This window comes from Pelecanus crispus, chromosome 19, assembly GCF_030463565.1.
Source record: "Pelecanus crispus isolate bPelCri1 chromosome 19, bPelCri1.pri, whole genome shotgun sequence".
Classification (NCBI taxonomy): domain Eukaryota; kingdom Metazoa; phylum Chordata; class Aves; order Pelecaniformes; family Pelecanidae; genus Pelecanus; species Pelecanus crispus.
This window is the reverse complement of record NC_134661.1, coordinates 6,453,437-6,466,171: the sequence shown is the minus strand read 5'-3', so window position 1 is coordinate 6,466,171 and position 12,735 is coordinate 6,453,437. Positions and strand designations below refer to the sequence as shown.

The following is a 12,735-nucleotide window of genomic DNA, read 5'->3' as shown; positions in this document are numbered from 1 at the left end:
TCATCCTCATCCAAGATAAAAGTGAATACACAAGCAGGCTTGTTGAAACCAAGAATTGTCTGCATAGTAGAGAAGCCATTAACAAACCAAACTGGGCATGTAACTTTTCCAGCACTCTACAGTGTCATAGCAGGCTAACTGACAAGTAGCACAATATGTTTCTTCATTTTCCTTAACAGAATGCAAGTTTGAGATTGCCACCACAGAATTCACATACACTCACACAGTGGTAAGACCACACTCTACTAAAGGTCTGCTCAGAAACAATTTACTGCGAGCCTTATGTTCATATTGCAAGCTGAACAAAAAGCCACCCTGGCTTGCTTCATCTCTTGTTCCTGCTTTCAAAAGTGCCACTTCACTAACTTGAAATTCCAAGGGCAAAATATTTTTGAAAGTCAGATACCACTCACTCATATCCTTACGTTAAAACTTCTTGAAAGTACCCACATATTTTCACTGGAGCCATGTCAGCTGACTGTGAGGTTCAAGCAATCTTTTTTCAGAAATTCTCCCTAAATGTATCACCCAGACAACATCAAAAGGTGGCTGAAGCTCACTGACCCATTCCATGTACCTCTAAAGTCACAGGAACTAATCCTTGCAAGTGTGAGAAGGAGTTAATTTTTCACCCTCCCCAACACAGAAACAAAGGACAGAGAAATAAAAGAAAAACACTGCATCTTCTGCATCTTCCTGGCACTCCTGCTACATATTCCACAGCACTCTCTCAGAATCTTGCAATAGAGATGGAAATGACTTGCTAGCAGCTCCCACAGCCAGTGCTGGTCTACTTCTCATTTGTATTACAGACCTTCAAGCAGTCTAGTTTTAATGGTCCAGACTAAATGGACTTTCACCATGTTAAAGAAAAAGATGAATGCAACTTACCAAGTGAAAGAATAACCAACTTCTGATGGGGATCTCTAACAGCTACAGCACCTGTTCTTTCCTGCTCAAACAGGGTGTGTATGATTGTTAAAGGGGCCCAGACCACCTGACTTTGCTCAAGGATTTACCTTCAGGAAGGCTAACTCCATTACAGCAATCCCTGATTAGGCACATTTTGTATACAACGTCTGTAACCAGCCCCCTGCTCCTGCTTGTCACTGAATGGGTGCAGAGCATAAAATTAAAATAATTGTTTGGGAGCCCAGAGAGTACTATTGGGTTTGCATTATATAATAAGGGTCAGAGGACAGGATGAAACTTTTAAACAGCACAGGTACAAACAGGAAGCCCAGCTGATCCAACATGTCCAGTAACTCTGAGAGGGATTTTACTTCCTTCTAGGAATAGATCTTGATATTCCCCCTGCATATTCTCAGCTGATACTCTGAATATGCCATCATCCTCATAAGGCCACTGAGAAGTACATTGCTGATTCTCATCCAGGCAAAAGATGAAAGAATGAAAGCTGTCCTAGAAGAACAATATTAGCAACTGCTCAGTGAGAAGGCAGTGAAACTGAGGGATGGGCAAAAGCAGGGAACTGGAAAGAATGAGGAGGACAAAACCCAAGAGGATACAGAGCCTGGAAATAACATTCCCCTCTTCCAAAGTGCTCCTCTTGGCACTGGATCCACAGCCCAAAGCAAATACAAAGGATCCCAGCTGGGGCAGTGGAGTGGCGTTAAGTGGTCACTACAGGTCTCCACAACATAGACAGTTTTACAGATAATTGCTTAGGCATTCCTATGTCCACAGTCCCCTTTCCAGGCAGTTCCCTATTTTAAAAGGCCAGTGGGTTCACATGGCATCAGTGACAACCCCTCAAACAATGCCAAACAGTGAAAGAACCACTGAGATGCACTCAGATGAAGCAGTAACACAGGTCAGGTTGCCTCATACATTATGCCATCAAGTTAATGCTGGAAACATTTCTACAGTTTTTGTATCAGTCACCAAACCCATTAGAGTATGAAATATCCACTGATGTAATTTGTTCTTTAAAGTACATAACAATTTGTGATTAAAGCATGCAGAAATAACTGCTGGAAAATTAAAGCTATTTAAGACAGATTTATGATACAAACTGTTCCACTCTATTCCTTTTGCCAGTTGGTTTCTTAACCCATATCCTTTCTCCACCAAGTCCCAGAGTTGCCAGTGCCTGACTTTAGGGCAACAGCCCCAGTGATAAGTCTGAATTCTCATAATTTTAATAACCACCCCATCCCTGCTGTTTCAAATGACAATGGCAACAATCGCTCACCATTTGACCTGCTTCCCTCCCATGATCCCACTTTAACCTTTCGCCTCACAGAATCTGTTTCCCGGGGAGCCTCAGGATTCTGGCTACAGACATGCCTTGTCCCTTCACATGCTCAGAATTCAGTGCAGAAGACACCAGCTCCTGTTAAACTACTGGAGAAATATTTGCAAACCAGACCGCTTCACATTAGCTGAAAGATTCACAGCAGAAAAAAAAAAAAAAACCTCAGGGTCTTCGCAAGAAACCGTCGGATGGCAGATTAGCAGCCCACACACACGTATTTGATTCCAGAGTCAGGGAATTCTGCAGTCTGGGTTTTGCTTTTGCTGTTTTTCCTCTCAGGTTATTTGTCTTTTGCTGCTGCATCTTGGTCAGCTGCACACCCAGTTGTTTTCATCACAAGGACTGTGATCTGGATTGCCAGTGGTTCTCATCCCATTCTACCCTCTTCAGACTCCAAGCACCTGCTGCAGATGCCAACAAACAGCCAGGAGAAGGTGCTCCTGCAAGCAGTAGGTTCCCTGCTCTTCTAGGCTTGGATGCGATCTCAGAAGACGGCACGGAGCAGCACTTCCCAGCCCTATGCACGGCGTCCTCTTCCTCGCTATCTCCAGCTCCCTCTCCCTCCTGCTGTCACACAGGCTGTGCAAGGCAGAGCCTTTTCTCTGAGATGCCTGGCTCAGAGTGGGGGAGGGAAGGCTGGTGGAAGGGGAGGGGAAAGGAAGATGGATGGGTGAGGGGCTCAGTGGCCTGGGAATCCATCTGATTTTGGCAAATTTTCCATGAATCATTTCAATTGCCTTTGCTTATTAGAGCTTTTGTCTCTGGGAATTCTGTTATTCAGGCTGTCAGCTTTCTTACTGAAGAGTTAATGCAGAAATGAGCTGATGCTAGGCAGGGGATGCTGCCCTGGGACAGACATGACAGCAGCACAATTAGATGGAGGGGGGTGGCTGCAGTTAATAATCACACCTCTCACTAATAAAAAAAGTGGCTTTTTTCTCCCAGCCAGGTGTCATAACCAAGCTAGTACATTTCTCTCTCAAAGGAAAGAGAAACAAGTATCTTGTTTTCATCATGAAGCCTGCTGTCAGCAGAAGACATCCCCAGGAGCTGGAGGTCAGATTGCTCCCAATTTCTTTGGGTAGATCACCACTTATGTAAAGGTTCTCACCATATTATGTCCTATCAGCAATAATATCACCATTACCATATGGTAAGAGAACTCATGACATTATGGGGAAAACCAAAAAACACAAGACAAAGTGATTGAGGATGTGCAGAGAAATTTTCACTCACCACCAAAATACAGCCACATACGACCAAACAGCAGTTGTCTGACTACAGAAGAGTACGCATAAAATACTACAGCTATCTTAAACTGAAGAATGAGTGGAGGGACCAGTATGTTTCATTCGCTGTCCTACTGAGATCATGGTTCAAGAGTCAACACCAAAGTCCTGTGACATTAGCCATGAAATCCTGTTGCCCATACCAGAATTTTTACATCCCCCCTGGCACGACAGCTTCAACAGTACACTCTCTACTGACATCATGTGGAGGCAGTGGTCCAATACTGCCTCACATGGAGTTCCCACACTCTTCCAAACGTGTATGTCTGTATTTATAAGCACAACCTCACAATGATACACAGCAAATTTTGGTGATAAATAGAAACTACTGTGGTTTTTTCTCCTCTGTTGGGCCAAGAGACCTTAATTCTCAGGTACACAGAGGCCTCTTTGTACTATGGAGCACCAAAAGTGGCCTGAGAAATCCTGTGGAGACATCCTGCCTGCTGAGAAACTGTCAGTGACAATCTGTCCTAGGAAAATGAACCTCCTCACTCCTGCACAAACTGGGGGGGGGCATGGGGAAAGGGGGGGCTAGTTGAGACACTCTTAAGGAGCAGCCCATGCAGGACAAGGAGACAACAAAGCAGAGTTGGGGCTTACATTGGGGACAGGAAACTATGAATGAGAGCTGCAGCTATGACCATGCAGCTCTGCCCTCCTAGTCTGTTCCAGAAGAGATTAAATGGAGCAAAGCATTGTATCCAGAGGGAGATCTGATATGTTCAGTCACACAGTCCTTTGTCTTCAAGCTAGTTTCTTGTTCTCTGGGGAAAAAGGGAAAGGCTGTCCTTTACTATGAAGCTATCCATGCTGGATCAGCTCCCCCACTGTAGTACAGTTTTAATTTGAAAGCCCCTTCAGCTACACTGTTGCTCCTATATCCATGGAAACAAACAGTACAGCCATGTGTCTTCCCTCTCCCCACCACTGCTCAAGTAAATTCGGGCAGGAGTTTTGACTTCTGCCCCAAAGCAAAGCGTAGTAAGAAGAGCTTGTAAGGCACCAGTGTAATGTGTTACAACTGGCACGTGCTGCTGAGGTTCACAGCTGCAAGTTTGTGGCACCTCCTATTGGAAATGTATTGTATTCTGTCATTCTAACCAATCCTGTCTTCTACAGGTTCCATTTCCTTAGAAAGCCTCCACTTGCACCAGCTTGACCTTGCCTAACTTGTGCAGTCAAGAACCCCACTCAAGGCTGCAGGCTGTTTACAGTAGAGAGCACATACTTCTCAGGATCCAAGACCTACTCCAAAGGGGAAAGTCACCTCCAATGGAAACCACACTGAACTCTGACTTTCAGGTTTCACAGCAGTATGCAGGAGATTTTTCAGTAAAATAATTAAATGCTGCACTTTAGACTGAAGGTGAAAGTCTGGGGGATGGAAGGGTAAATTAAGTAACTGTAAATCTAGAGACAGTTAAAGGTGATGGATGAGGGTGCAATGGCAATGAAGACACAGCTGCAGATCCCCCTGGGACCATATATCTGGATTAGACTTGTGTGTCCCTGCAACTGCTGTTCAAATCTACATGCCCTTTCATCTCCATCTCTCTGCAGGGCATGAGGTTTGTCGGTTTAAGTTCCTTTCCTCCACATCTTCTCCATCAGCTCTGAAATATTCATCCCTTGCACCCCAGCTACTCTGCCCCTTCCCTTCTGTGAAGCAGGCTACAAACTCCATTTCAGCACCCGTCATGTCAGTACTCCCTCAAAAGGCTCCACCTGTACATTCAGGTTCCCAGTAAAATCTTTAGCTGTGTCTTTCCTAATCCTATTCCCCTGGTCTCACTGAGGGACACTGCAGAGCTTTAGACAACTGTAACTCAGAAGTTCCTAGCTCTTATCTATGCGATCACACCATGAATGAGATCAATTTTATCTGTGAGAGAAATGGCAGTAAACCACTGCTTCATGTTGGTTCTTGAGGCTTTATTCTCCAGATCAGGCAGGAGACTAGATGCTGGGAATCCTCTTTTCTATCAGAGCTAACAAGATCATAGTGATAAGAAATGGCACTTTAGGGAATGTCAGACAAAGGACCACGAAGGGACACATCTTGGCAATAAAGGTCATTACCTGGAAGAGTGGGATTCCAATGGCATGTTCTGCTGCCCTTCATACTGCTGCACCAGTGCCCGGACACTCCAGTAGGGGTTTTCAATCTCCTCATCCATGCTGCTATTTCTGGAGATAATAATCATAGAATGAGGGAAGCCTCACCTGACAGGAGCAGAAATTCTTCTTGTCTCCAAGAAGGAGCATAGGAAAGCTAGTGAAAGGAAGGTTAAGAAGGAGGGGACAGCTACAAATCTGCCAATTAAGAAAATTCTTGTATCAGGGAGCTCCATCCCATCTTCTTGGTGTGAGGGAAACACGGGCAAACATGCCCTCCCCTTTTAAACTCACCCCCAATTCTGTAACTAGAAAACTACAAAAGCTCTGAGAAGGCAAGGAAAAGAACAGAATTTGCAAAGAGCACAAGGAATAGCTTTTCTGAAGAACTCCTGGCCCAAGGCCTTTGCAAGAGAAACCTTTAACATTTAATTTTTCAACAAAATATACCATTTCAACCTCATTTCCAAACTGCTTTTTGGGTACTCCCTTGAGCCAATATAATATGGGCAAATGACCTTCAGCTGTGTAAGTTAAACCCTCAACAGACCACCATCTGGCTTCCACTTAAATGCCATTACTATTATTATAATCCACATAGCACCTTTTGCAAGCGTTAAATGTGCTTTTCAGAATTACACATTCCTTCTGTACATGGATCATCTCCCTTCATTATCACCAGAACTCCTCTGCTTACATAGTAGGCTGCATCAGCTGGTTAACAGGACACAACACTTGGCATCTCCCTATATAGCAATAAGCATAACACTGGAGTGAACAGCAATGTAGAAGACAGAATGGACTTGGACAGCAGGCTCAATGCCTCAATTCTGGAAGTAACTGCCCCCAGATCTGTAACCAGCACCTGTAGTTAAGACCTTACTTTTGTTTCACTTGGAATGAGAATGTCTCCAAGTAGACAGCACCAAGAAAGGGCACTGTGCTCAGCATGAAATGCAGAAAATGAGGCAGCAGAGTTCCCTCTGGCTTGGCCATAAAGCACTGTTCTTTTCCATTGAGATAACAGAGATCCAGCATTTATTTTGCTGTAAAACCTGAAAAGAACCTGGGACACCTGCAGTCTTCATCACAGGGCAGCCAGTCTAGGTCAGTACTCCCCTTTGTTAGGCCACTATTTATTTAGGTTTCAGTGAGACAGCAGCAGTTTGTCTCTATTTGTTTGCACAACAGGAGAGCTACCTCACACCAGGAATTGTCAGGATAAAGAAGCATCCATTTTAAAAGAAATTGTGTCCATCTTCCAGCATGACCTGACCTCACATAACCAGGGAAAACTCATTACCTCTGTCTGTGCCAGAAAACATCCCGGCCGGATTGCAAGACATCTTGGCGAACATCTGCCAGAGCAGCCACCGCCCCTTGGGCCACTGCAGCAGCTGAGCGAGGCCTGTGACTGGCAGACGATGCTGACAAGCTCTTCCCCACCATGCCAGCAGGGCTATGATTCATTGCTCTCCCGGAGCCTGGTTTGAAATGAGCAGCTAAGGCCAGGATCAGCCTCATGATAGATTTCAAGTTCCCATCAACAATATCTGCAAAATGCACATAAAGCCAAGGATAATGCCATTAACATGAAGTCCGACCAGAGCTGTATCTGGCCAACAAGCATGAATATAATTAAACCCAATGGGACCATGCCAGTAAATTAGGACTATGCAAAAAGGACTGCATTACAGCACTGATGCTTAGCTCTGCTTGTTTTGTACAGAGCAGCAAACTGACTGCCACCTACAGATCTAAAGTTTAAATGCTTTGAACAGACCTGAGCCTTCCCTCTATGGCCATTTCCAGCTAACAATCCAGTAGGTTACATGACAGCACATGATAATTACTGAATGCTCACTGGAAAAGTACAGCAGTTACTGAAGACTACCACTGTACTAGCAGTCATTTCAATTAGCACATGGAATTTGCATTCTTTTTTTTAATACTAAAGACCAGAGAATAGCAATGTATTTCTTTAGCAATAGCATCCTGTACCATAAACTGTTTGTACCACCTTGCAAATGTTAGCTAGTCAGTTTTAATAATATCATACTAGGCATTTCCCCCAGCATACAAACTAGCTCAAAACATGCTGGTCTCAAGTCCACTGCAAAGATCAGCCATTCTTTCAGACTAGAATTTCTCAAAACAATTTAGTAAGCTGAGACACTCAAAGTCCACTAGAATAATAGGAATAGGGTTCCCAAATATCAGAGGCAGCCTACAAAAAAAATCATAACTGCTGGAGGCATGAAGGCTGGTTATTACTTGCTTTAGTATCTGACAAATTAGAAATAGCCACAATAAGTCACAGTGACTGTTACCTCCACATCACTCATGGAGGACATGAAGCCAGAAGTTTGTATGAATCATTCGAAGTCGTAGAATGAGTCAATGTCAGAACTATGACTGGAGCTCTGGAGCACGTGTCCCAGAGTCGTGCCTGTATCCTAGCCTATGACCACATGATATCATTTCATTGCATATCCAGGTTGATACCTTTGCTTATGTAAGACTTTTACCAACACTGCTATAATTTCTATAGTCATGAGCTCATAAGACAACTTGTGACATTACTGAAAGAAACAGTACAGCCTCCAATCTGCCAGGGGCAGTACTGTGGGAACAGTACTCATTATTCTATATTTAAATTCTAAGCCTCTCACCAAGGCCTATAAACCAACAGCTTGTACTCTTCTGCTAACAACAAGGGTCATGCACTCCATGTAGTCCATCTCAGCATTCTTCCCCATTCTCATCTGAAGGGCCACAGATAATCAGAATTGTATCCCCTCCCAGTACAGTCAGCAAGCAGTAAGGATCAGGGCCCGTCTTCTACCCCCTAGATCTACACATACACACCAGCAATCCTTGTGATATCTGACTAAACCATGCCATAGACTTGTGATTTTGCATATTGGGTCTCCCTATTTACAGGCCATGCGAAACAGTATCACAGGCTTCCAACGGACCAGAAATACTTTTCCCATGTCTCATTTCACAGTAGCAGGTTTAGATGTCCTTTTAGTGAAAGATTCTGAGTCTGTATTCCTCATTACACCATCACTTGATCTTCTGACTGCTCAATAGCAGGAGAAAAGGCACTTTTGTTTCTGTGCACTGTGCTGCTACCAAAAGCAGTCAAGAACGCAGTATCATTCAACCCCAAACCTGTTACTAAACTACAGGAGGAAAAAAACCCAAACTCCCCCACAAACCAATACATTACCCGTTTGATATGAAACAAAGACAGAAACAGGCCTTCAATGGACAGAATCATCTGTGGCAACTGCCAGGGGCACATACCTTTTGCTGATGTCTGATGCATGCGGATCTTTTTTGATGCCACGAACTGTAAGACTTTCTCCACATTTTCCCTCATCTCCTGCTGGCTGGTGGGGTTGACCTGAATGCCATTCAACTTCTCACCAGCTACAGGAGTGAAAAAACTTTATTAGAGAAGAACTGAACCACTTGGTGCTGTCACAGGAATTGCTATAGGTGTCAGGCCTGATCTTATGTCTTGTCTGGGTACTTCAAGAGGCATGCATGGCTTCTTGTCCTGCTTCTAAGGTATCCAGTACCGGGAATAAACTAGGCTGGAGACTGTATTGGGTTTGCGTGGCAAGGTTTTGGCAGCAGGGAGGGCTACAGGGGTGGCTTCTGTGAGAAGATGCCAGAAGCTTCCCCCATGTCTGACACAGCCAATGCCAGCCGGCTCCAAGACAGACCCACCACTGGCCAAGGCTGAGCCAATCAGCGATGTTGGCAGCGCCTCTGTGATAACGTATTTTAGAAGGGGTAAAAACTGCTGCACAACAGCAGCCAGGAGAGAGGAGTGAGACTATGTGAGAGGAACAACTATGCAGACACCAAGGTCAGTGAAGGAGGTGGAGAAGGTACTCCAGGCACCAGAGCAGAGGCTCCCCTGCAGCCTGTGGTGAAGACCATGGTGAAGCAGCCCATGGAGGTGCATGGTGGAGCAGATATCCACCTGCAGCCCATGGAGGACCCCACACCAGAGCAGGTGGATGTGCCCCAAAGGAGGCTGTGACCCCATGGAGACCCCACACTGGAGCAGGCTCCTGGCAGGACCTGTGGAGAGAGGAGCCCACGCTGGAGCAGGTTTGCTGGCGGGACCTGTGACCCCATGGGGGACCCATGCTGGAGCAGTCTGTTCCTGAAGGACTGCAGCCTGTGGAAAGGACCTGTGCTGGAGCAGTTTGTGAAGAACTGCAGCCTGTGGGAAGGACCCGTGTTGGAGAACTTCATGGAGGACTGTCTCCCATGTGTGGGACCTCACTCTGGAGCAGGGGAAGAGTGCGAGGAGGAAGGAGCACCAGAGACAATGCGTAATGAACTAACTGTTGCACAGGGGGAGGAGGTAGAGAATTTGGGGGTGAAGTTGAGCCCAGGAAGAAGGGAGGATCTCAGCAAGCAGATCACTCTTCCAAAAATGCCACACACTAACACCATTCCTCTACAAGGTAAATCCTTTCATAACTCCATTCCAGCCTTGTGGGAGTTAATATGGTCCCTGACAAGTTTTAGCACATCTGTTGTAACCGTCTGCTATAACATAAGGACTTTAATAGAATCACATTTATGATTTGCTTTATGACTGTTTTCTTTTAAAGTCACTCCTTCCCACCCCTCCCTGCAAGCTCTGACACAGTCATTAATATCTGCCAGTATGCCTGACAGATGTCAGAGCCAAGACCAGCCTCTTCTACACAAGATCAACAACTGCAAGATGAAAAATAGTGCCATATGGCATTACTGACCTACAATCTCAATGAGCAAAGCAAGAATGACTCCATCTCGGAGATCTTGTCTCAGGTCTTGGACTGGCTTTATTGTTGGCTGCTTCTTCAGCTGGGAATTCACCCAGGCCACATACGCCTGTAGTTGTTGCTGAAAACAGAAAACAAAATGTTTGCATGTCATTGCAGTTTCGGGGGGAAGTTGCATAGCTCTCACTTTTCTCTTTCATCTTCACAGATCTCACTGTCTTTGGCCTTGAAAACAAACACCAATGGTTTCATCTCAAAGCCTGCTGAGCCCTAACTGACATCACTGCACACTGTGGTGCAGCTCACTCCACGCCAGGAGAGGAAGAGCAAGCAGGCAGCAGGACAGGACTCATGATCTAAGCACAGCTGAGAAGAGCGCTTTACATTACATTTAATCTAGGTTGGTGCCAAACCAATGCTGTCACCCCCTCATTTCTGGTGCCAGAATTGGTTCACTCACAGCATTTAGTGTCCCATCCACACTATTTTCTTCCATATATCAAAGTAAAAAACCCACAATGCAGAAGCAAGAAACCCTGTGTTATTTTCCATTAAACTATGCCATCTACCAAAAGAAACAACCAGGATAGATTTCCTGGAAGAGGCAACAGCCTCCCTCCTTAACATGCCCAGCATGGCTCATTTGCAACAGTTCACGCAACTGGAAAGAGACACCCTGTTGTACAGCCCCCTTCCTCCATTTCCTTGGAGCTGCATCAGCATTTGTAATGGCCCAATTTCTATTTCTGCACATGTGGAAGCTGGCTTGCCACAGCACTTAACACCTGCAAGACCTGAGAGCAAGGAGCACTGCCTTTCCAGCAGGTCACACTGAATGGAAGACCAGGGAAATTGAAACTCAGGCTTCCGGTCTGTGTGAGAACCCATCTGGCATAAGTGACTGAGATGCAAAGAGCAGATTCCCCTTTCCATCCCCCTCTCAGTAGCAGTTCCATAGCTAGCAGGAGCACTGGTAACACTGAAATCCCTTTGGGCAGGGTTGGTGTGGTACATGGAGGGTAAACAAACTGATCCATTTATGGGATTACCTCCCTTTTCACTAAGCTTCCCATTATTCTGCCAATGCAGCAGGTTTCAAGTCTCCATTCCATATTATCTCAGCAATGTGAGTCAGAGTTTATGCTTTTACAGCCCATCGAAGTCACAATCTGATCACAGCTTCACTCTTAATTATCCTGACATAGGAAATCCAACTTTAGTCACACCATGGTTCGGTCTGCTGGTTCAGAAAGGTGACTGGACCTGTATTCAATCAGTTCTGCTCACTCAGCAGAGAGCTGGAGAGCAGAATAGAGGAGATGAGCTTGGGGAACTGCCTGATGGCTTTTGAAAAAAGGAAGCAGAAGTGGCAGGTCTGATGCATGCTTGCTGGAACAGACTTAGCCTGTCATGTGGATTGGATCTGCATGCTCTTCCTCGGCTCTAATGGCAATGATGAATGTCAGTTTTGCCTGCCCAATTTCAGAGGTCTTTATTTTCTACTTAATGCGACTGGGCACTGTGGAAAATCAACGAGCCTTGACCTTCTCTCTCTCTCTTGCACAAGTTGATGATCCTGTGCTGATTTTCAGAATGGCAGTGGTAACTCTTGCCAGCTGCAAAAAGCACCCCCACCTCTTGCAATTGTATTTTAACTGATCATGTGGGCACTGAGGTTCAGTCTCACAACAGTCTAATGCCAGAGCCAGAGCCACCACAAGCCTTCTATTACACAGATTCAATAAAGCTTTAATTTATTCAAACAAGTACCAGAGAAAAGAGGTAGGTTTGTTTATAGTAATATGGCATCATCATAGAAATATCTAGATTCATAAGTAAAGATGTACCGAATAGGGTTGCAGCATGAAAACTGCATCTGAAGTCCAGGTAATTTAGGGAAATAATCTTATCACAGTAGTGTTTACTACCTTGTTGTCATTTTTCAAATCATTTTACAAAGTTCTAAACTGTTACCTTGTACTAATTCCACAAGGGCACAGACCCTTCCAGCCTACAGAAAATTTGCCATTTTTATAGGAGTCTATATGGTTCTTCCATTCAGACACTTCTGTTTTCACTTGAAGGAAAAACAGATCCTTTCGCTAAGCAGTTTGTTTTCTATTTTTTCTCTGAACATTCTTCATGCATTCATAAGAAAGCATTTTTGGCAAACTTTTAGTCTCTCTCTCTTAAAAGCATGAGAAGGTTGACATTGTTATTCTTAGGAAAAAAAAAAGTAACTCCTAAATCC

At 44.8% G+C, this 12,735-nt stretch overlaps 1 protein-coding gene across 2 annotated transcripts in view; it reads right to left on the bottom strand.

Moving 5' to 3' along the window:
* DIXDC1 (DIX domain containing 1) overlaps positions 1 to 12,735 on the bottom strand; it is a 37,246-nt gene that overhangs the window by 13,960 nt on the left and 10,551 nt on the right. Inside the window, exons 2-5 of one of the 2 annotated variants that reach the window (XM_075723281.1) lie at positions 10,476 to 10,605; positions 8,998 to 9,123; positions 6,989 to 7,238; positions 5,650 to 5,757 (exon numbers count right to left, since the gene is read on the bottom strand). In XM_075723281.1, coding sequence (XP_075579396.1) covers positions 5,650 to 5,757; positions 6,989 to 7,238; positions 8,998 to 9,123; positions 10,476 to 10,605 — 614 coding nt within the window. Of the gene's footprint in view, positions 1 to 2,215; positions 2,239 to 5,649; positions 5,758 to 6,988; positions 7,239 to 8,997; positions 9,124 to 10,475; positions 10,606 to 12,735 lie in introns of those variants that run through there. The other variant, XM_075723282.1, reaches the window with a different exon arrangement.